Genomic DNA, 22,515 nt, shown 5'->3' with positions numbered 1-22,515 from the left:
CTTGACTTCAATAAATAAAAAGAAAAAAAATAAAATAAAATCAAGCTTCTCAGATGGAAAACCCAGGCAAGCAAAAGGATGGCACTGAGGAGCCCCGCAAAGCTGGAGCACTGCACGGGGCTGGGGAAGCACTGTCCTCGGTGTGTGCAGCAGGGAAATGGGCACAGCCCCGCTCCCCCATCTCCCTGCAGAGCTCACTCGGTGCTGTGATTCATGTCAGGAGCTCGGCAAGTGACTCCGAGATGAATGACGCTATATAAATGCAAAGCGTTATTAATATTTCACGTTGTAGTGAAAGTGTACTAATGGGGCTTTTTCCTGCAAGACGGAGTGCTGCCATTAGCACACTAACACACGAGCTGCTCCCCCATGGGTGGGGGCACGGCCTCCAGCACCTCTGTGCCTCTGCAAGTCTGAACCCTATGGCAAATGGAAGTGGGAGAGGCAGCAGGGAGCATGCATCACCCCAATTTACCCAAAGAAAAGGATGGTTTGGGCCCAAAACGTGGCTGGCAGTGAGGGCTTCCATCACTAAAGGGGATCCTGGAAACCCCCTTCCCATCGCAGCTGTCACTCTCGTGCTGTAAAAAAAAAAAAATAAGGGCTTGTTTGATTTCAAACTGCAGAACTCTTCCCTGGAGCCATCGGCAAACAGTGGTAATTTACTTTACAGCTGTTTAGATTTGTTTCTCTACATTTCTATTTTTTTATTTTTTTTTTTACACCCAGCGGAATTGCAAATGAAACACGGATCTGCTCTTCAAGTGGTGTCGGCCCCACCTGCACTGCCTGGGACACGGTCCCCATCTGGGGAGGGCTCTGGGGCAGCCCCTGGGGGTCTGAGCAAGAAAAAGGGGGGGACGGCAGCTGGGACAGCAGCACCCACAGCGCTGGGGCACCCCAATGTCCCCAGGGCAGCCAGGCACCCCGAGCACATCCCTGCGGTGGTACTGCCCTTCCTGCAGTGCAGGCAGAGTGTGACCCGACGCAGCACGCTGGGATCCGTCTCGAAGCCAACCCCTGCCCCCGGGAATCTCCTCCTCGCTCCCAGGAGCCGTGGGGTGACTCACGCCCCACACACCGTGCGATGCGCTCCTGCCCATGAGCACCGACCCGACCTCTGCGGGACGTCCCCAGGTAAGGGGCAGCCCCGGGGGATGGGGGCTCCGGCGGTGTGGGAGGGGGAATTCTCCCACTGTGGGTGCATGCAGCCGAGCCCCACACTGCAGCGTGACTGCACACCCTGGGCTGCTGCTGTCAGCTTGCATGGGAATGGCAAAAACCGGGTGTTGTTTTGTGTCCACAGTCCTGTATCTGTGCCTTGAGCCGACCCCACAGTGGGGTGCAGGGAGCTCTGGTTCCTATGGGAGGTATGGGCACAGGGGGTGCTTGTAGGGCAGCACAGACTGCACGGAGCAGCGGAGCCTGTGTCGCTTTGGCAGCAAAGGGGAATGTTGTTCTTTTGTTGATAAATGAAGTGTTTAAGAGAGAGTCGGTCCCCAGAGCAGCACTGGGAATTGTGCTCTTCCACGTGGGACGTGTTTATCGGGCTCGATGCAAGCTGGGGTCAAACAACTGCTCTGAGTCCTGGGGCTGGAACTGATGGCAACTGGTGATGGTGGGCACCCTGCCCTAGAGCAGTGCCTCTGCATTGCCTGGGACTGAGCAGCCCCTCTGTGCCCACTGTATGGTGTCCTCCAGCCGGGGTAGAATGTGCCATACCATGCTGTGCCCGCAGCGTTCTGTCCCATGCCATCCCATGCCATCCTATGCCATCCCATGCCGTGCCATGCCAGCTTGCAGGAGCTGCCTGCCCTGGTGTGTGGGCAGCACAGCTGAGTCGATGTTGGGCTCCTCCTGTGCTTTGGGGCCGAGGGGGGGGAGCGGAGGAGATGTTGGATTCCAGCGATGGGAGGGGACACAGTGGTGGAGCCACGGAGATGCCGGATGAGTCACAGCCCGGCCTGCTCCTATTTGTCGTGCCAAGCCTGGTAGCATAAGAAAAATATAATAACAAATACCTGGGTGACGAGGCAAGAAATGGGGAGGGCGGGAGGGAGGGATGGGGATGGGCTGAGCCGGGCACAGATCGCAGCGAGCGGTGGCTGGAGGATGCTGCTCCTGCGACTTTGCTGGGTCTCCAGACCCCAAAGGTGGGGATGGTGTTTGGCAGAGGACACTTCGGTGCGAGCGGTGGCTGTCTCTGAGGGAACCCAGGTGGGAGCACGGCTCAGTGCCACGGAGCACACAGGTGGGGACCTCCAGTGCTGCCAGAGACGTACCCATCACTGTGTCTCCCTCCTCTCTCTTCCCAGAGCAGCTAACAGGACCGGGAGACCATGAACTGGTCGGTGTTCGAGGGGCTGCTCAGTGGGGTCAACAAGTACTCCACAGCCTTCGGCCGCATCTGGCTCTCCCTCGTCTTCATCTTCCGCCTTCTGGTGTACGTGGTGGCGGCCGAGCGCGTCTGGAGCGATGACCACAAAGACTTTGACTGCAACACACGGCAGCCGGGCTGCACCAACGTCTGCTACGACCACTTCTTCCCCGTCTCCCACATCCGCCTGTGGGCCCTGCAGCTCATCCTGGTCACCTGTCCCTCGCTGCTGGTCATCATGCACGTGGCTTACCGCGAGGCCAAGGCGCAGCAGCACCGCGCCGCGCGGGGGGAAAGCTACCGCTCCCGCTTCCCCTACCCCGGCAAGAAGCGAGGAGGGCTGTGGTGGACCTACCTGTTCAGCCTCGTCGTCAAGGCTGGAGTGGATGTGGTTTTCCTCTACATCTTCTACCGCTTCTACAGGAACTACACCCTGCCCCGCTTGGTGAAGTGCCAGCTGCCCCCCTGCCCCAATATCGTGGACTGTTTCATCTCCCGGCCCACTGAGAAGACTATCTTCACCGTCTTCATGGTGGTCACCACCTGCATCTGCATCGTGCTCAGCCTGGTGGAGGCTGCCTACCTGATCGGCAAGCGGTGCCGGGAGCGTTGCCGGGCTGGCAATGGGGAAAGCCACCAGCACAGCCATGACTGTGCCGAGCCTGCAATGGGGGGACAGGTGTTCCATGGGGTGGGATACAAAGCCCCCGCAGCCTCCATCTCCAGTGCCTCCATCCCCAGTGCCTCCATCCCCAGTGCCTCCATCCCCAGTGCCTCCATCCCTACAACCTCCATCCCCACGGACTCCATCCCTACAACTTCCATCCCAACCACGCTGCCCGAGCAGGAGAAGACTCCTTCCTAGGGCTGCCAGAGCTCTATGCCTGCCCAAATCCTGCTCAAATAGGACAGACCCAAGTCCCCATCTTGGGAGCACTGGGGTGGCTCAACCCCAGAGACAGGGCTTGACCTCTCCCCTCCTCAGGACCAGGCTCACATCGCTCTGGTGGATTTAGGGTAAGAGCAGTGCTGTAGGATGAGCCAGCAAGTACCACAGGGCAGGGGGCAAGGAGCTCTGGGGGGCAAGCAGCTCTGCACCACGCACTGAGCCTGTCTCAGCTCAGTGCCTCAGTGGGTCCTGAGTGTATCTTTGCAGCAAATAAATATTTCTGTCTGTAAGTGACAGCCCAATTGGTTGTTCTGCTGCTCCTTGGGCACAAAACCGAGTGGGAGATCTCATACCAAGGGGGGCACGGGGGCTGTGCTGCCCCTGGAAAGGCACCGAGCAGCCCTGGAGTCGGTTGTGAGTGCTGCTGCTCTTGGTTCAACGGGCACAAAGTGCAGGGGCGAGTAGCTCGCTGCAGGCTCAGGAAAACACCCGAGCAAAGCAGCCAAATAAAGGAGAGGAAAAGCACCCCAGCCATTGATTAAACAATAACATTAAATGGCAGAGTATGATCTCGTTTATTGCTGTAATATGTCGCGTTCTGCCGTGACTCAGGCTGCTCTGCAATTTCTAAGGCCATCAACAGTAACTGAACATTAGCTGGAATGAATAATTAACAATAATTTCATGGCGAATGCACTCATAAGTAACATTAACATTGAACAAGCAGCTCGATCTGTTACTGGTTTTGCTGTATTTAGAGGGTGCAATTATTATTTTTTCCGTAGCCCCAGTGCTTGCTGTGTTTGCTGCAGGGAAAGGCACACGGGGCCCCTGCTGCCCGGCCCTGCACTGCTCAGCCCTCTCAGTGCAGCTACTTCCACTTTGCAGCAGGTCTGAGTTCATTAACCCTGAGCCCATTAACCTGAGCCCACAGCAGGGCTCAGCCTGGGGAAGGAGATGCTGGGTTTTCCCGTGTGGGGGGCCACCCCACAAGGATGGAGGTGGTGGTGGAGCAAAGGGGAGGGGGGTGTCTCTGCCCCCCTGGGACCCTGTTGGCACATGGCACAAACAGTGGTGAGTTCAGACACCCTTGGGCTGATGGTGGCAGATGGTGCATACGCGTGGATTCCTTCCATCTCTTTTAAGTGAAGCTGGTTTGATCTCTGTCCTCTCTTTGCTGGATAATGTTCCTTACTGAGATCTTCAGCATCAGAGGATTCATGCTGCTCCTTGTGCTAAGCCCTCACCTCTCCTTTGGAGCACAGGGCTGGGCTGTTTGTTTTGCAGCACGCTCGGCTGCTTGCTGATCAAGGCTGCTCTCTAATAGCAAAAGCCAGAGGTGTTCCCCAGCTGAAAGCCATAATCTCTGCAGGGATGGGACACATCCAGCTCAGATCCAAACATCCCTGCCCCACTTCCATGCATCAAAGCAGCAGTCACCCAGTGCAGGACCTGACTGTCCAGGTGCTGCTGTTGTTGTGCTGCGTTATCTCGCCTGGAGCAATCATTGCAGCAGCTCTGCAAAACCTTGCACCATCCAGGCTGGGGTTTGGCGTGGCTGGCGGGACCTCAGCACGGTTATCTCACTCCTACAGGTGTGTGTCTGTGCTCTGCACCAAAGGGAGCTGAGATGGCACCACTGGTGCTGCAGGAATTGGGAAGGGAGGATAGCAGTGCCTCCGTGGGGTGCAGAGCATTTGGTGTCAGGGGATGTTATCGTAAGGGCTGAGTATTTTCTGGATTTTGTAGACTTTGTATCACCATCAGGGACCGCTCTGTTGTGAGGGATGCCCGGAAGCCCCTCTGCTTGAAGGCAGCATTTAAAATGAAAGCATTGCCAACCTAGCTGGGGATGCAGTGGGGCTCGGGTGCTGCTCAGGGCAGCCCATTCTTCCCAGCAGGGTCACTGTCAGAAGCCCTCTTTGCTGCTGGGAATCGAGGAGAAAAACCTCTGATTTACGGCCAGCTCTCACGCTCCCAGTGACTCCTGCACTGCAGTGAGGTCGGGGCTGGGATGGATCAAAGGCAGTGCCAGGACCTGACCCTGTTTTGTGACCTCTGCCTTGCAAACCCCATTAAAGACCCTTTTAAGGAGACTCTGAGATTTGTTTTTTTCCGGTGCTGTTTGGAAGCTGCGTGCTCCACAGCTCGATTGCTTCCTTATGGGAGCCCCGGGGTCAGAGCACTGGAAGTCACTGGGTGCTTTTTGTGTTCACGTGGTGCTGGCTGCAGGGTGGGGGGGGCATTCCCAGGGGTTGCCGATGGATTTGGGGGGACTCCAAGCGTCCCACTCCCACCTGGGCATGAATTCACAGGTCAGGGCTGCTTCCTGCTAAGGAGTCAGAGCAATCTGAAGGCCAAGCACAGCCGCAGATGGGAGGTATGCTCTTGGCGTGGCTGCCCAAATACCCAACGGAGCAGAGCACAACACGGGGCTGAGTTCCTTCCCCACCCAAGTGCCGAGGGCGAAAACTTCTGCCCATGCCAAAAAGAGCTGAACTTTCTCCCCGTGACAGCGTCAGAGCCCGCAGGGCACACGGCCTCTGCTGAAATGCCCCAGGGGGCTGCTGGGACCACGGGTTTTGCTGCTGCCTGGGGAGGGAACCAGACCTGCTGGGCAGCTTTCAGCATCTCCTCCCTTCGCTTTTTCCATCTCTTAGGCCGCAGCCCCCAGATTCCTGCCCCAGCTCAGGATTGCTGCAAAATAGTTCAAATTCCTGACCCTGCTGATAGGTGCCCAGGGCTGGGGGAGGGCTCCAGGGTTTGCTCGCAGAAGGGAGGTGGGTGCCTGGCATAGCATCACCCCAGGTCCCACTTCCTCCACTCCCTTTTGGGAGAAGAGGGGGGAAAAAAACAGGAAGGGCCTGGATCTGGCACAGGGAACTGCTGTGTTTGCTCTGAGCAGAACAGGAAAGATGCCTGGGAACCATGCAAGGTTTTGTTTGGGCTCTCCTGCTCCCTGCTGTGCCCCCAGCCTGGCACAGCACCAACTCTTCTTGACACAGAGTGAAAAAAATGCAGCGAGGCTCTGTCGCCTCAGGGAGCGGCTCCTTGTGTACCACGAGTGCCCACAGCAGGACACGGAGAGCATTGGGAGGGGTCCCAGCATCGTGCCCTGGGGGCCCCAAGGCTGCGTTGTGTCAGAGCAGTGCCAGCAGGATCCACGGGGACTGCAAACCGCAGGCGAGAGGAAATGCATTCCTACCATGTCGGCAGGAGCATGAAATGGGGCCGAGGTGGAGCAGGGACACTCGGTGACACTTGGCTGCCCACACAGGGAGGGTCTGACCCAGCGCCCCGTGGGTGTTCCCCACATAGGGATGCATTCTGGGTCCCACAGGGATGGGGCAGGACGCGGTCAGCAGGGCACGCTCACGCTGCTGGGCTGCTGCTGTGTGTTGGGAAAGGTCTCACCCTGCAGCACCCAGAGTGGGGCGGTGGCTGTGGGGTGCTGTAAGTTGGAGACACTTATGTTCTGTTGCCAAAGTGTTAGTAAGGCAAATTGTATTAAAAATGGGTCATCATTGTATAACCTGTGATTCTTACCAACCGTGGCTGTTGCCTGGCTCACCCTGGGTGCGGATGGGGCCGATGGTGAGAGCCACATCAGCTCTGGGCAGGGTTTGCTGCTGGGTTCAGTGCTTAGAGCCCCCGGGGCTCAAAGCATCACCCAAGGGAACCGCCGTCGTCGTCGCTGGTGGAGGAATCTGGCTCTGTTGCTCCTGCTGCAGGATTTGACCTGCCTTTATTGTTCAACCCGAGCGTGTATGTGCATGTGCACAGACAATAACCACACGGAGCTGTTTGCCAGACTCACCCAGTTACTTGGAACAGAACAAACCTTCCCTTCATGACACACTGTAGCTGGGACCCAAGCATGCAGGAAGGCTGCGGGACACACAGGAATGGGTTTCCCTGCTGCCGGAGCTGCCCAGACCCGCCCTGCCCCCCCCCCCGCTGCAGGGCAGGTACTCTCCTGGGGCCGAGGTGGGACGCTGCAGGGCTGCTGGGGGACAAGGTGGGATCCTGGACCCCACGGACCTGATCCACAGGGCCGTGCACGGCACGTGCACCCACAGCACGGGGCAGTACAGGGGGTGAGGCCACCCCATCTCTGCTCGTAGCTCTCTTACATTTGCACCCCTAGTGGGATCCGGGCGCTTTCGGTGCCCCCACCCTGCACCCACGCGGGGCAGGACGTGGGGCTGACGCAGCAGGCTGGCACGCAGCGATGCTGGGTGCTTTGCAGGAGGCAGAGCCCAGCACACCTGGAGCTGCCCCTGGCCATCAGCCAGCAGTGCCGGGCCGCGGGGCTTGCACAACGCAGGGCGTGGTGCTCAGCTCCCTGCTCAGCTCCCTTCCTGCCCCACTGCAGACACATGGACAGGAGCAGCACCGGGCTGAGGTGAGCGCTGGGGGCTGTGCAGCATTGCCCGTGGAGCCCCAGGGGTGGGGACACGGGGGATTTGCAGGTGGCCGGCAGGAGGGATGGTGAAAGGTCAGTGGTCTTCATGGGGCATGCGGCGGTTATGGGATCCGGGCTCTTGGGTGAGGAGGGGCACGTGGCAGCTCCTGATCTCACTGCCGGTGTGTAGGAAGGACCGGGAGGAAGCACTGGGCTTGCTCCCACCCCAGTAGGCTCCAAGCAGCACTCGAGGATCTCTTCCTTCTGCATAGCCCCAGGACACAGTGCCACACCACGTAGAACCAAGTGGTGAGAGGACCCCGGGCACTCTGCTGTGACCGTGCTGCCAGCCATGCCCCAAACCAGGATCTTCCCACCCCACAGCCCTCGGTGAGCAGGGAGGGAACCGGAGCCTCTTGCAGGTATGTCTCGGAGGTGCTGGGCCGGTACAGGCAGAGCTTGTTCAGCATGGGAATGTGGGGTGTGGGAATGAATGCTGGGGATGGTGATACTGGGAAGTGTCTGCACTGGAACCTGGGAGAGGAGTGACAGCCAGGGTGACATACACGGGCTGTCATTTTCAGGGGTACTGCCCCCACGTGGGCCCAGGATCCCTTGTGTCACCTACAAGAGAGAAAACCTGGGGCCAGAGGAGGGGGGACCACGCGCACCTGGTGCTGTGCCCCATGGGGATGCTGGCCCTGCTGGGGATCTTCAGGCACTAGGTGATGAGCAGTGGCTACGGGCTCCCCAAAGCCTCCCTTCCATCATACCACTGCTCTGATGCGTCTCAGTGACGTGCCATGAGTAGTCACCCAAGAGGGCTGACGTGTGGGCACCCAGCAGCCCACACAGGGCCTGGCAATGTGCTGTGGGGTTGGTGCAGGTGACCAGCAGCACATGTCCCTTTGGGCACTGAAGGGGGGGGATGGAAATGTGCAGCAGCGTCTCCTCTCACCCCCATCCCGGGGCTGCTGCCAGGTCACAGGGCTGCTTTTCACTGAAGGGTTTGCTTTTGCTGCAATACCCAGCACCCCATGCAGCCTCACCATACTCCCAGGGCACAGCCTCTGTTGATCCAGGTCCGTTCCAGGAGATTTTGTTCCCAGTTTATACCAATGTGCACAGCTGGGGACTGTGGTTGGCAGAAATACTCCAGGCAGCTCTTCTCTTACGGCAAAGCCGTTAACAGGGAAGCCCAAAGGGGCTGAATCACCACTTGAGATCACTGTGAGCACGCAGGGTTGGCCGTTGTCTCCATCAGCCCAGGCTCTGCTGTATGTGGTCATGCCCTGTCCACAGCTGAGTGTGATGGATGGGAGGAGTCTGGGAGGTCAGCTGGGTTCAGAGGGTCCAGACAGTGCTTCAGGAGATGAACTGCCCCTTTGCTATGTCCAACTGAAGCTCCCGGCCATGGATGTTCCTCCAGGTGTCTGATTCTGGCCGCAGCCATCACCGCTCACCATGGATTGGAAAACACTGCAGGGGCTGCTCAGTGGGGTCAACAAATACTCCACAGCCTTCGGCCGCATCTGGCTCTCCGTGGTCTTCGTCTTCCGTGTCCTGGTCTACGTGGTGGCGGCCGAGCGCGTCTGGGGGGACGAGCAGAAGGACTTTGACTGCAACACACGGCAGCCGGGCTGCACCAACGTCTGCTACGACCACTTCTTCCCCATCTCCCACATCCGCCTGTGGGCCCTGCAGCTCATCTTTGTCACTTGTCCCTCCCTGCTGGTCATCATGCACGTGGCTTACCGGGAGGACCGCGAGAAAAAGAACCGGGAGAAGAACGGGGAGAACTGCCCCAAGCTGTACAGCAACACGGGCAAGAAGCACGGCGGGCTGTGGTGGACCTACCTGCTCAGCCTCTTCTTCAAGCTCATCATAGAGATCCTGTTCCTCTACCTCCTGCACAAGATGTGGGACAGCTTCGACTTGCCACGGTTGGTCAAGTGCACCAACGTGGATCCCTGCCCCAACACTGTAGACTGCTACATCGCTCGGCCAACCGAGAAGAGAGTGTTCACCTATTTCATGGTCGGGGCCTCCTCCATCTGCATCGTCCTCACTGTCTGTGAGATCTTCTACCTCATCTTCAAGCGGGTTGTCCGGAGCACGCGCAAGTGGAAGAAGTCCATCAAGCGCTCTGTGAGCTACAGCAAAGCCTCCACCTGCCAGTGCCACCTCAAGGCGGAGGAGAGGGAGAACAAGGCCCTCAATAGGTGTGTGGCAGCCTAGCAGGACCTGTCCCCCAGCCTGACCTCCGTATGATGGGGTCATGGAAGGGGAAGAGGGAGGGAGAAGGGTCCTGGGATGTGCCAGGGATGGCTGCCCTGGAGGCGGCCACCAGCAATGCCACCACCAGAGCCTTCAGCTGGGACTTTGCTGGCTCTGTTGGGGAGGGAAAAACACCCATGGGAACCGTCCTCCTTGGTGCCCTCAGGGGCAATTTTATGTCATGGGAACATGAGTGACGTGATGCTGACAGGCTGGGGTGGTTGTAACCTCTGCAGCTTGTGATGGGCAGCACAGGGCGGGTACAAGGAGGGCACAAACCAAGCTGGGACACATAGGGACCCCATCCAACAACCAGACAAGACCTCCTGAGGGACCCACAACATGAGGTGTGGGGATTCAGTGGACTAACACTGCCAGGACTGATGACCACAGGCACATCCCCAGGGCATCCCAGCAGTGAGGGCACGCTTGGCAGTGGCCCGGTGCCAGCTGCCTGCAGGCATGCTGAGCCTAAGAGTGTCTGTTCTTTCCACAGAGGAGAGGAGCTGTGACCTCCCCTGTCCCAGCCAGCTCAGCATCCCCTCGGACCACGAGATTTTCAAGCCAACAAGGTTCCCAAACTCTGGAGATTTGACCCCTATGAAAAATGAAGAAAACCAGTGAAGTCCCCTGAGAGAGCACCTTGGGGTGCCTGAGAAGACACAGGTAAGGGAAGGGCAGCCCCTGAGCTCTGCTGGCTGCACCCAGTGGTGCTTGGACATCACACTGACACATGGACACCGGTCACAAGCTCTGCTAAGCAATCACCAAGCTGCCCCCAGTGGGGTCAAAGCCACTGTGCTGGGAGGGCACACGGGACTGGGACCAGCAGGAGGGAGCAGCTGGAGGCTCCAACAGCTTCTCTTGGGTTTCCTGTGCTGCTGCTCCTGTGCTGGGTACAAATGCAAGGAGCAGTGCCCAGCCCTGGCTGCTGGTGCCCATTGTATGGTGCTGCTGCATTGGCCCAGGACGAGGGTAGGAGCAGCTTCCTTCTCTCTTCTCATGCAAGCACCTCACTGACATCCTGCCCAAGTGGCTTTTCTGGCTCTGCTGCTTCCCTCTGTACCCACCCCTTGCCTCAGACGGATGTGTCATTCATGGCATTAGCTACGAATCCAAGGGGTCAATAAACGTTTCATTGCAGACACTGGGATCTGCTCTGCTTGCTGGAAATTGCAGGGGGAGGGAGGTGAGGGCTGAAAAAATGGATTTCTGTTGGTTCCCCAGGCATCCCCAGTGGGTCGAGCCCCCTGGCAGCCACCTGCCCCCTCCCCTCCCACTTGTCATACACGGTTAAACTTTAATTCACCAGAACTGCAGGCCGGCCCCCAAGGAAATCAAGGCGAGATCAGCATCAATCATTCACTAAACCTCGATAAATATTACAATAAATAGAAATGATTTCCACTTAATCTCTCCCTAAGCAGCTCTGTGCGGTGGGTCTGCTCAGCCCATGCTTTTCCAACACACACACAGTGTGTGCCTTGTGCTGCTCTGAGAGGTGGTGACAGTGATGCCCGTGTGGCATGGTGACACATTTCTGCTGCTCAGCATCTTGTCACCAGTGTCATCTGTGCTGCCAGCCTTGAGCATCCTGCACCAGAGGACAGATATCACGGGTATGTGATTGGGTTGTGCCTCTGGAACCAGTGCAGGGTCCGCACTGAGGTGCATTGCTCACTGGAGACCTGTGGCTGGTGTGGGTGAAACAACGTGGGAGCATCCACAAGTGGGGACAGCACCATTTCCTTTGTGGCTTTGGGGCTGCTCCCCAGAAGTGATCATTTCCTCCCTTCAGGGACTGGCAGAGCACAGAGCATCACAGGGGACAGGTGACAAGAGGGGACACGTCACAGCAGCAGCCACAACTTCAGGCTGGCGGGGTGACCCTGGTGAGCTGGGAGATGGGTGCTGGACACCTGGTCACAGCACGTGGGTGTTAACCCAATGCAATTAATTTATATTAAGCGTAACAAGGCTATTCCGGCTCCACCTCTGCTCAGACCTGTCTGTGAGGAGGAAATGCCACGTCTCGGTGGGGAGAGGCAGCAGCTCCCTGGCCCAGTTTCTGCTCGGATTGCCCAAGCCCTGCCGCTCCCATGCAGCCTATGCTGTGTGCCATCCCACTGCAGCTGCTGCTGGGGGGACACAAACGGGGGTTTTGCCCCCCAGAGCAGCAGGACATAACCCCTTACACTGCTTTCCCGTATCGGCCCCAACTCAGGTCCCCTCGCTCAGAGCAAAGCTACTCAGGGCATCGGCACCGCGGGCTCTCAGTGCCACCCCACAGCCGCCCGCTGTCCCCAGACCCTCCCCGTCTCAGCCGGGCCGTGTTCAAACCCGACGGCGGCTGCAGCCCCGCGCCTTTGCCCGAGCTCAGCCTGCGATGTGGCTCCAGCACCACCCAGCGCCCACGTCGCGCACGGCCCCGCTCCACGCGCTCCTGGAGGAGCGAGATATCCCAAATCCCGCAGGAACGGGCCCTCCCCGTGGGCAGCATCCCCCGCGCACGGCCGCACGGGGTCGGAGCATCTCCCGTCGGGTGTCCCCGCGGCCGTCCCCACCGCCTCGCGGTGCTCGCGGTGCCGCCGGCAGCAGAGGGGCTTTGGCCGTGTGCGGGACGCTCCGCCGCCGGGCTCCCCCCGCAGAACTGAAGGGAACAACGGGGCACGGCCATTCCCACCGCCCTCTGTCCCCGTCTCCCCCCATGCAGCTGCGGGACCCCCCCCCCCCCATCTCGGCTCCTCTCCCTTCTCCGCCCGTCCCGTACTACTTTGTCTCCGACGGACGGCCCCGACGCCACGATTCGCGTTTGGGTCGCGCTCAATTCCTCTCTCCCCGCCTCCTACCGTCACCGGGAGCCCTCCCGGGCGGTGCTGACGGCCCCACCGCCCCCGTCCCGCCCCGACCCGGCTCCCCGCACCTGCGGTGCCTCGCTAAGCCCCATCCCCGGCTTCCTGTCCGCGCTCCTCCTCCGGCTCCCCCGGGCCCCGCACGGTCCCTGCTGCCCGGCCCGGCCGCTCACACTCCGCGCGGTCCGAGGCAGAAGGGACGTGCCCGGCGCTGCCAGGCGGGCGGTGAGTGAGTGAGACCCCCCCCCCGGGACCCCCCGGCACCGCATCGCTCTCTGCTTCGCGATGGGATCGCTGCTCTCTGCATGTACCCACTTTTCTGCTTCGGGGCACTTCTCCATCCCACCGAGAGACCTATCCCTTTAACGGTCCAGCTGTGCTTAATTGGCAGAGGTTAATTAGGAGTCAGGGCTGTGGCTGCTTCCTCTTTCCCAGCTGGGCTGCAGGGCTGTGCTATGAGGGGGGATGTGGGGCAGGCTGGCCGGCCGGCAGGGGTGACAGTGGGACAATCGGGGACCCCCCGAGCAGTGCCGGGGCTGTGTGCGGTGAGTGGCTTTGGGATCCCCGGGCTTGAGACTACACGGGCATGGGGGAACAATTTGGGGCTGGGGTGGTGTTGTCCCACAGCAAGGGAGCTGGCTGCAGATTGCTGAGCTCAGTGGTCTTTTCCAACTTCAACGATTCTCTGATTGTGTGCTCGGTTTGGGGACAGCAGTGCCTGGGTGTCGGGGTGGCAGCTGTACCCGGGCTTTATGTGGCTGTCACTGTGTTCATGCTGCTTGCTGCTTTTTAGTGGGGCTGGGCTGTAAGAGGGCTGAGTTTAGGCTGCCCCTGTATGCTGCCAGCCATGCCCCCACGGTGGGTTTGCTGGGACCTCCTGCGGGGTGGCTGTGTCCTGGGAACGCCTGGGTGTGAAAATGGGGGATTGACTCCATCCCCCTCCCCTCCCTCTGCCTCCAGAGGCACTTGGCTCCTAGAAGATGGGCGACTGGGGATTCCTGGAGAAACTGCTGGACCAAGTCCAGGAGCACTCGACCGTAATCGGGAAGATCTGGCTCACGGTGCTCTTCATCTTCCGCATCCTCATCCTCGGTCTGGCTGGTGAGTCCGTGTGGGGGGACGAGCAGTCGGACTTCGTGTGCAACACCAAGCAGCCAGGCTGCACCAACGTCTGCTACGACAAAGCCTTCCCCATCTCCCACATCCGATACTGGGTGCTGCAGTTCCTCTTTGTCAGCACTCCGACCCTCATTTACCTGGGCCACGTTGTCTATCTCTCACGGAAGGAGGAGAAGCTGAAGCAGCAGGAGAACGAGCTCCGGGCTATCCACAGCAAAGACCCAAAGATCGAGCAAGCGTTGGCAGCTGTGGAGAAGAAGATGTCCAAGATCTACACGACGGAGGACGGGCGGCTCAAGATCCGAGGGGCACTGATGTGGACGTACATCATCAGTGTGATCTGCAAGAGCATCTTCGAGGCAGGCTTCCTCGTCGGGCAGTGGTACCTGTATGGCTTCTCCATGGTGCCCCGCTACGTGTGCAGGAGGGACCCCTGCCCGCACCAGGTGGACTGCTTCATCTCCCGCCCCACCGAGAAGACCATCTTCATCATCTTCATGCTGGTGATGGGCCTCATCTCCTTAATCCTCAACCTCCTGGAGCTCTTCCACCTCTGCTGCAAGAGCCTGCTTACCAACATCAAGAAGGTGCCGGTGCCGGTTGGCCCGAGTCAGGGTGCCTTTCCCGATGACATGGGCTCGGGTCCCTACCCAGCCAAGCACTACCCCTTCCTGCCCATGGCTGAGAGCCACACTCCACCCTACCAGGCCTACAACAAGCTCTCCAGCGAGCAGAACTGGGCCAACTTCCGCAACGAGGAGAACCTGGCCTTGGGCAGCGGCACCAGGCCCCTCTCGGACCCCTATGCCCCCAGGGCTCCAGAAGTCCCAGTCCCCGAGGAGAAGCTGTGCAGCCGGCCCAGCAGCTCAGCATCCAAAAAGCAGTATGTCTAGGGCTGGGCTGAGGCCATCCCTGGTCCCTTTTCATGGGCTGGGGACTGTCCCTTGTGCCCCGAGGATGCGGTGCCTGCCATTGGGACCTGATGCTTACAATCTCACTGGCCCCTGAGCGCAGCCTCTGCTCTCTTCTGTTCTCCCTATGGGCTCTGCAAGGAAGGAAACCACATGGAAACTGTGCTGGGACAGTGTGTGCAGGGCAGAGGGGCTCAGCATCACTGTGGGAAAGGGAGTAATGCCCTGGGGCTGGGAACGGGCTGTCCCAGGACTGTGATGAGGGGTCCTGTGTGTGCAGCTGGCCCCTGGGACATGAGGAAGACCCTCAGCCAGTGTGGGAGCATTGGGGAGCCATGGGAAGCTGCTTGTCCTGGCCGAGGGCTGTGTCCCCTCCCTGTGACCCTGCGGGCAGCTGGCACTGCTCTGTGTGGGGGCTTTGCTGCGGGAGCTGCCCCAGTCCCTGTGGCCCACAGTGGGGTTAACCCTGTACTGGGACACTTGTCACACCGCATGTCCCCATTGCCCTGAGTGCCCCAGGACCCCCCCTCCCTGCCCCGTGTTCTGTCCCTGGACCCTTTCCCATGTGATGTCTCTAAGTTATTTTTAACGTGCCGACCCAAGCACGGAGCTTTCTGCCTTAAAGGTGCCATTGTGCAGGGGACCAGGAAGCTGTGTCCATCCCAGGCCACCAGCCCTCCAGCCCAGTGGTGTGGGGGAGGAATTAGCCTAGCAGTAACCAGTTTGAGGGGTCGTTGTTTTTAATACTTTGCACTAGTCATCTCCTGCTGTGGGCTGCAGTGCTGGTGATGGGGCAGAGGAACGGACCACTGCCCACCAAAGCTGTGAGGTGGAAGGGGCTGTGGGGCTTTGCTCCATCTGCTGCTCATGGACCACGTGCAGCCACAGAGCGTGAGCGCAGGGTGTGGGCTTTGCTCCTCTGTTCTGTTTCCTTTTCCTCCCTGCCAGACTGAGCACTGTATTGCCTTGAATAAAGTTGGATGAATTAAAGGTGCAGTGTGGTGAGACCATGTTTGTGCCATTGGCTGCCGGAAGAGCCCTGGGGGGGGGGGTTGGATTCAGGGGGGGGTTGCTGCTGTCCTATGAGTGGTGGGGCGGGGGTGTGCGTGGACAGTGTGAGTTCTGGTGATGCTGCTGGGGCTGCTTGTCACTGCAAGCACAAACCCACCTGCTGCTTCTGTAGGGCCCGTTATGGGGCCACTGCAGTACAAAACAGAATTTTTGGTGCCCCCATCACCGGGGCCCCTCATCCGCCTGCCCCAGCTCTGCTGCAGATAAACCTGGTGGAAGCCGCAGAGCTGCTGCATAATAGGTGGAAGTGAGCCACAGATAAAGGCGCACAATGTGCCTCAGGGCCCTATTTGGTTTCCCTGGCGGCCCTGAGCCCAGGGCAGAGCCTGCTGCTCTGTGCTGAGGGCCCCTTCAGTGAGGGTGGGACGGGCTAAAAATACCCCGGAGGCAATGAAATATGGGTGATATGGGGCCCTATCGCTGCCAGAGGAAGCGGGGAGGGAGGCACTGCACAGACCCACAGCCGTGCCCAGACCGCTCCCTGGCTTTCCTCCCTCCACGGGGATGGGAGCACATCCCTGGAGCATCCCCAAAACCCCCCATGCTGGGGGGGTGTGTGGGGCACCAAGACAGACCCTCTGCAGGGACGTTCCCAGGGGGTGCCCTTGGGCTGGCACCAGCAGAGCCCAGAAGCACCATGCTCTGTGGGGAGGAAATGCCAGTGGGAAGGGGGACGGCGCAGCCCCACCGTGTTTACCACCGGGCAGCCGCTGTTTGCTCTCCTCGCTGTCCCAGGCTGATATTTTTGTTGGCACCAGGAGAGCATCACGCTTTTCCCCTTCAAGGTGAAAAACAAGACGGCCGCGAGCCCCCACGATACACCCGGCAGCCGGAGGGGCCACGCGTGCCCGGCCCCAACAACACGGCCCCGCACACCGCTATTGTTCCCGTGTTGTGACAATGGTGGCCGTCGCGACCCCACGCCGCCGGGACCTGCCACCAGCACACGCCAACAACAACAGCCAGAGCTCACCTGCACCGCGACAGCGGGGACGGGGCAGGCGTGGGACCCCCCGAAGGCGGGCGGGCGGCCCTAAGGCAAATAAAAGTTTGCAGCTGATAAGCGTGCTGGCTGGCCCCGAGGAGCCCTTTTGCACAGCTCCGGGACAGATAGCGGCGGGACAGACACGCACGGCCTTTCTCACACCTCCATGTTGCCTCCTGAATAAACAGCCCCCTCCCGTCCCCTTCTGGGAATGGTGTTTGCTGTCCCAAAGCCCGGCCCTGTGCCACGGCGCTGAGCCCTGCAGCTCTCTGTGGGCACCCCCAGGATGGGCACTTTTCTGGGGTGCTGCCCTCCATCGCCTCCCCAGGGGTGGGGGACCCCCACCTCAGAGCCTGTGGGGTTTCTCTCCGTCCAAGGCTGGAGGTTTTTCCAAGGGTGCAGCCCTTAAAACAATCTCATCGTGAGCCTGCCTGTGCTGTGCCCGATGTGCATGCTTTCTTTGATGGAGTGCAAGCAGCAACTTGCTGCTGTTCCTAACCCGGAGCTCCTGGAAGAAAGTGAGCGCCGAGAGAGAGGTGTGATGTCTTCAAGGTGTGAAAGAAATGGGAGGGGGAGGAGCAATGGCAGAGGGATGTGCACCCAAACACTGTGCAGCTCGGGGATCCCCAGGCAAGGACATCCCTTGGGCTCAGTTTTTGGGTGTCCACTCTGAGCATTCCCTGATTCAGAAAGGCTTTGGGGGTCCTACGGGGGCTACAGATTGCCCAGGACCACTGTTTCTGCTGGTGCCGTTGCCCAAACACCAACCAACTGTCCCAGGGCCACCAATTAGCACCAACCTGCATGGGGTTCCTCTGCACAGCGCAGCCCAGGCTGGGGAGAGGAGCAGCACAGGGACTGCCACAGCTCGTCCCACCGCAAGGCTCTGCCCAAGGAGCTGGCCGAGCACCAAGGAGTTTATTTTTAAGCTTTCCCAGAGCAGAGAAAAAGAGCAAGCTGCTAAATCTGACTTGCTCACAGGAAGAGCAGTGGCGGCGGCGGGAGCGAAACAGAGGCTGAGAAGGGAGGAAGGGCAGAGGCTGGGCAGGGCGATGCCAGCTGGGACCACAGCAAGGATGCACCTCTGCGCCCCAGCACTACCACGGTGGTGACACCAAAACGTGGCACAGCCCTGCCCCTATCAGCCCTGCTGCCCCACGCAGCTCCCCACAGGGTTATATTTAGGTGTCCACGCGCGGGCACGGCAGACAATGTGGCCCCCGAGGCCCGCGTGAGAACCACGGGCAGGAGGAAACGCGTTCAATAGCCCCGATGACTTCCCGCATCCTGACATTGTCGCTCCCCTCCGGCCGCTTCCTCGCGCTCAGGCAGTGGGGCTGCAGCAGCACCCGCACCCCATGCCCACCCCAGGATGGGGTCCGGGAGCTGTGGCCACAAGGAGAGGTGACACCGAAGCGGGACGTGTCCCCTGTTGCTGTCCCACGCCTTGGCTCTGCTTTAGAACGGAGCTGCTCTTCTCCAAAGGCGCTGCAGGGCTTTTGCTGGAGCTATGCTGTGGGATTGTGGCTCCTGCAGAGGGACTGAGACACTGGGAAAGGACGAGATGGGAGCCTGGGAAAACAGCCTGGGTTCACCAGGGCAGGGAGCAGTGGTCCCCAAGGAATGCGGGGACACGTTTGGGGACACAAACCATTTGCTAGCCAGTGCCTCTGGGGTGAGCACACCTCTGCGTCTCAGGGCTGCCGGCACGTCCAGGGTGCCCTGGGGTGACAGTGCTGCCCCAGGACAGGAAACAGGAGTGAAAGTCCCCATGGGTCCCTGCACTGCTCTGCAGAGCCACGTCACTCCATGGCCCTGCTGCTCAGAGCAGCCCTGGTGCCACCACAACGGCCACAGTGTCCCAGACCCACAGCTGGCGTGTCCCCACACTGAGCTCACCGGACGTCCGCTGCAGCTGCCCAGGTGTGCTGAGCTGTGCTGAGCAGCTGGGGGGGGGGGGGGCTCTGGGGTCTCCGTTCCCCCCCCCCCAGCAGTGTGAGCTGGGAAGCAGCGTGGGGAGGGCAGCAGAGCAGCCTGGCTCCATCCCTGCATCCTGCCTCCGGAAACCAAAATCTGTTCCTCGCACGCTGCTGGCAAAGGACCCCCAGGAGCACACACAGACACAGCCAGGGCTGGTGGGGAGGAAACTGTGGGTCAAGCAGGGATGGAGAACCAGCACAGCCAGTGGCTCCAGTACCATCCTGTCCTCTGAGCTGGGCACCAGCACGGAGTTCTGTCCCACTGGATGGTGGCTGCTGCAGACCCTGAGCACTCAGTCTGGGGGACCTTTGCTCTGGAAGAAGGGATGAGAAACCTGTGGGCCACCAGCAGACAAAGATATCGCACAGGATTCAATCCCTGCTCAGAGGGATTTCACCCATGGGATGAAAGAGAACAATCCTCCCACAAAGCAGCAGCCCCTGTGCTGGACCACAGCAACACCTTGCCCATGAGGGGTGGTGCACAAGAGCTGGAAGCCAACTTTTACCATAATGGTGCATTCAGCAACGCTTCCTCTCACTCCTAGTGAGACACCATGGCTGTTTGCCCCGGCCCTGAGTGCTCACCGGCTCCTATTCTTGTCCAGAGAGTGCTTCCCAGGCAGCACATTGTTGGGATTCAATGGGAGGAAGGGTGGATTTGCAGCACCAAGAGTTTAGGAGAACTGTGGCACTTTCCTCCGTTTGTGGCCCGTCTCCAGAAAGCCCCATTGCCCAGGGGAGCCCACGGCTCACCCCCAGTGCTCTGCTGGTGCAGAAAGCAGGGGGAAACATGGAATCACTGGCTAGGTAGCAGGCACAGATGGCTGCAGAGGTTGGGGATGCGCTGTGGGGCTCGTGGTACCCACACAGATGCTGCTGGGGGCCGGTCCTTCCCCACGTATTGTTTCAGCAAGCAGAGAGGCTGTATAGGCTTGGGGGCAGGAAATGGGCCAGCGAGGCCCCGACAAAGCACGATTGTGCCCTGGGGGGCCTGAGAACAGGCAGATCAATGGGCTATAAACAGCCACGGGAGACGCTCCGTCGCGGGGTGAACAAAGGGATTTCGGAAGAGGTTTCCGAGCTGGGTCCGGCTGATCCCAGGTGGGGGAAGTGAAGGGATCATTCCCACCCCAGAGCAAAACAGTGAGCCCAGCATCACTCCCAGCTAGGCTGGGAAAGGCAGAGGTTGAGTACAAAGGCCTCTGGGTGATGGGACGGAGATGCATTTGAACCCCAGAACATGGGGTGACAGCAGGACTGGGCTTGGGGCACTGCCCCAAGAGTCCTCCTGCATCTTCTGGTCCAGGCACAACCAGCACACAGCACACACAGCTCCTCCTGGTCCTGACTGCCTCTGTTCCCTCGCAAACAGCTCCGGCCAGCAAGTTCCTGGCAGAGAGCTCAGGCAGCAGGCAGCAAGCCAGCCCTGAGAGCAGGTCGGGAGGTAAACACGGCCGGGCAGTAAAGCTGTCAGCAGGGCAGGAGGAAGCAGGGCAGAGCAATGCAAAACGCTGAACTGGCTGCTGACATCAGGGCTTTGCATGAGACACAACAGATTTATCGGCCCCGGGGAGGGGAAGGCCAGGCTGGGGCAGGGTACGAAGGCTCGCTCCGTGACCAGGGAAAAACAACCCGGGAGACAGCGATAACCGCACGCTGCAGGCAGAGGGCAACAGCACAGAGTGGGACTGACCCTGCTCGGAGCTCTGTCCCACTGTGCTGGTAACGCTCCTGCGGCTCGAGGGGACAGCACCGGGCCTGGCCTGGTTTCAGGTCCCCCAGTGCTCACCCCCTGGAACAGAACATTACTCCCTGTCCCTCGGGCCCCCACCCAGCGCTGTCACCACCCTTCTGGTTTAGATAAGGACGCTGAGGGGAAGCGGTGACGTGGCATGGGGGGGCTGGGACGGAAGCACACAGCACTGCAGGCTGGCATTTCAGTGCCTCCTCCACCCTCCTGCCCATCACCCCCCCCCAGCCATGCCAGGCACAGACCAGCTGGCCCAGGCACAGCTTGGATGCTTCTGTTCTGTAAGTGGGGTTCTTGGAAACATCAGGAGCAGAAACACGCTCTGAGTCAGGGTTTTGGACATGTGACAGTGCAGAAGAAGACACTGAGGCCCAGGACTCACAGAAGTTTTAATGTGGCTGTGCCTGTACAAAGCAAGACTTCTCATTCTCTACACGTCTGAGCTCCACAGTGGATGCAGGGCCAGGATGTCTGCCTCCCTTGGTGCACTTCCCTGCTGCAGAGCCCCAGGATGGCGCAGAGAGAGCTTCCAGATCCCCACCGCACTCAGGTTTTCATGTTGATAACAATGGTGAGGTGCTGAGGTCTCTAGCAAACCAGTCTGGGTTCACAAAGAGCAAGAAGAGGTGGAAGTAGGATGGCAGGCCCTCCTTTGCCTGCACCCGACCCCATATTGCTCAGGTCCAAGTACACTAGAGAGCAACTCTCTTCTGTTTCCATGCCCACAAAGAAAAGAGACCTAAAGAGACACGTGTGGCGGATAAAGCCATGAGGGCTCTGTGCTGCTGGGGCCAGGCCAGGCTGAGAGCTGGTGAGTTTCACACATCCCATCTCCAAACCATCACCCCATCCCCCATCAGCTGTGGAGGACAGCGTCTCGCTGCGGTCCTGAAGACATCCGTGGAGTGGGCGAACCCTGAGAGCTCTGCAGAGCCCAGGGAGGGTGGCGAGCAGCAGTGGAGGCAGCAAACAGCCCGAGCACAGCCAGGTGCAGGACGGGGTCTGGGTGGAGGTGTGCAGGTGAGGAGCACAGTGCTGCGGCACACGGCCCAGGGCCACATGGGGGTCCTCAGCTGGCAGAACCAACGGCCCCATTAACTCTTCTCGGGCCGGTTCCTGTTGAGCACGGCCCGAGGGGCAAACTCCAGCTTCTCCTTGAGGCTCACCACCTTGGTCAGGTCCTTGCCCGCAATCTCCTGCAGCTTTCGGTCCTCCCTCCGCTCTGAGATGCTCTTCTCCTCCTCCTCGGCCGGCGGAGGGCTGGGGCCGCGGATGAACCACTCCAGGTGGTATCCCACGGCGCCCACCACGAAGGCCACCGGGAAGGTGACATAGGGCGCGTGGGTGCGCACGGCGCTCCATAGCACGGACCACATGGCGGCACGGGGCGGCGGTCACCGGGAGGGCACAGCCCCGCCACGGCGCCCCGCGGGCCCACGCCGCGCTGCCCGCACCCCCACGGGCCGCACTACGGGAACCGGGGGCCGGAGGGAGGGCGGACCGGGACCGGCACCGGACACGGAGCTCCACGCGGGCCGCGCTCACCTGGGCCCGGAGGCCGCCGCAGACCCCGCCGCCACTTCCGGTGCCGGAGCGCGGCGCGGCGGGGTGTGCTGCCACCTAGCGGGCGGAGCGGGGAGCGGCACGGGGGGGAGGGGCCCACGGGTGATCCGCGTGGAGAGAGACGCGGGCGGGAGGGTGAGGAGAGAAAGCTGTGCTAGGAGACCCGCGGGGAGGGAGGGATGTAGTGGGGAGGGTCGTGCAGAGAGACGCGGGGAGACTCGCGGAGGTAACAGCTGGGAGAGGCCCACGGGGAGACGCACCGAGCTGCCCGCGGGTGGGCGAACCGTGGAGTGAAACCGGGACCGGAGACCGCGAGGGAGGACCCGTGCAGAGA

General features: G+C 60.3%; 4 protein-coding genes across 6 annotated transcripts; 3 read left to right on the top strand and 1 right to left on the bottom strand.

The window, feature by feature from the left end:
• The first annotated feature begins 1,025 nt into the window (after window positions 1-1,025).
• Window positions 1,026-3,449, top strand: LOC136053568 (gap junction beta-5 protein-like). Of its 2 annotated transcripts, none has more exons than XM_065744340.1 (2): window positions 1,026-1,137; window positions 2,316-3,449. In XM_065744340.1, the coding sequence occupies exon 2, from the start codon at window positions 2,340-2,342 to the stop codon at window positions 3,240-3,242; it is 903 nt and encodes a 300-aa protein (XP_065600412.1). In that variant the 5' UTR covers window positions 1,026-1,137; window positions 2,316-2,339; the 3' UTR covers window positions 3,243-3,449. The 2 variants fall into 2 exon arrangements, with proteins under 2 accessions (XP_065600412.1, XP_065600413.1); XM_065744341.1 differs by lacking the exon at window positions 1,026-1,137 and adding an exon at window positions 2,108-2,217.
• A 4,520-nt stretch (window positions 3,450-7,969) lies between these two features.
• Window positions 7,970-11,089, top strand: GJB3 (gap junction protein beta 3). The gene is made up of 3 exons (XM_065744589.1): window positions 7,970-8,093; window positions 9,101-9,893; window positions 10,445-11,089. Exons 2-3 carry the CDS (start codon window positions 9,136-9,138, stop codon window positions 10,458-10,460), a joined length of 774 nt encoding a protein of 257 aa, XP_065600661.1. The 5' UTR covers window positions 7,970-8,093; window positions 9,101-9,135; the 3' UTR covers window positions 10,461-11,089.
• A 1,866-nt stretch (window positions 11,090-12,955) lies between these two features.
• GJA4 (gap junction protein alpha 4) lies at window positions 12,956-15,303 on the top strand. Of its 2 annotated transcripts, none has more exons than XM_065744571.1 (2): window positions 12,956-13,025; window positions 13,761-15,303. In XM_065744571.1, exon 2 carries the CDS (start codon window positions 13,781-13,783, stop codon window positions 14,810-14,812), a length of 1,032 nt encoding a protein of 343 aa, XP_065600643.1. In that variant the 5' UTR covers window positions 12,956-13,025; window positions 13,761-13,780; the 3' UTR covers window positions 14,813-15,303. The 2 variants fall into 2 exon arrangements, with proteins under 2 accessions (XP_065600643.1, XP_065600644.1); XM_065744572.1 differs by lacking the exon at window positions 12,956-13,025 and adding an exon at window positions 13,267-13,345.
• A 5,685-nt stretch (window positions 15,304-20,988) lies between these two features.
• SMIM12 (small integral membrane protein 12) lies at window positions 20,989-22,029 on the bottom strand. The gene has a single exon (XM_065744795.1). The coding sequence runs from the start codon at window positions 21,992-21,994 to the stop codon at window positions 21,713-21,715; it is 282 nt and encodes a 93-aa protein (XP_065600867.1). The 5' UTR covers window positions 21,995-22,029; the 3' UTR covers window positions 20,989-21,712.
• Window positions 22,030-22,515: the final 486 nt, after the last annotated feature.

This window comes from Cyrtonyx montezumae, unplaced genomic scaffold (genome assembly GCF_038088225.1).
Source record: "Cyrtonyx montezumae isolate F1298 unplaced genomic scaffold, pur_monq_1.0 scaffold_31, whole genome shotgun sequence".
Taxonomy (NCBI): Eukaryota; Metazoa; Chordata; class Aves; order Galliformes; family Odontophoridae; genus Cyrtonyx; species Cyrtonyx montezumae.
The sequence above is the reverse complement of the archived record's forward strand: the minus strand, read 5'-3'. Positions and strand labels throughout refer to the sequence as shown.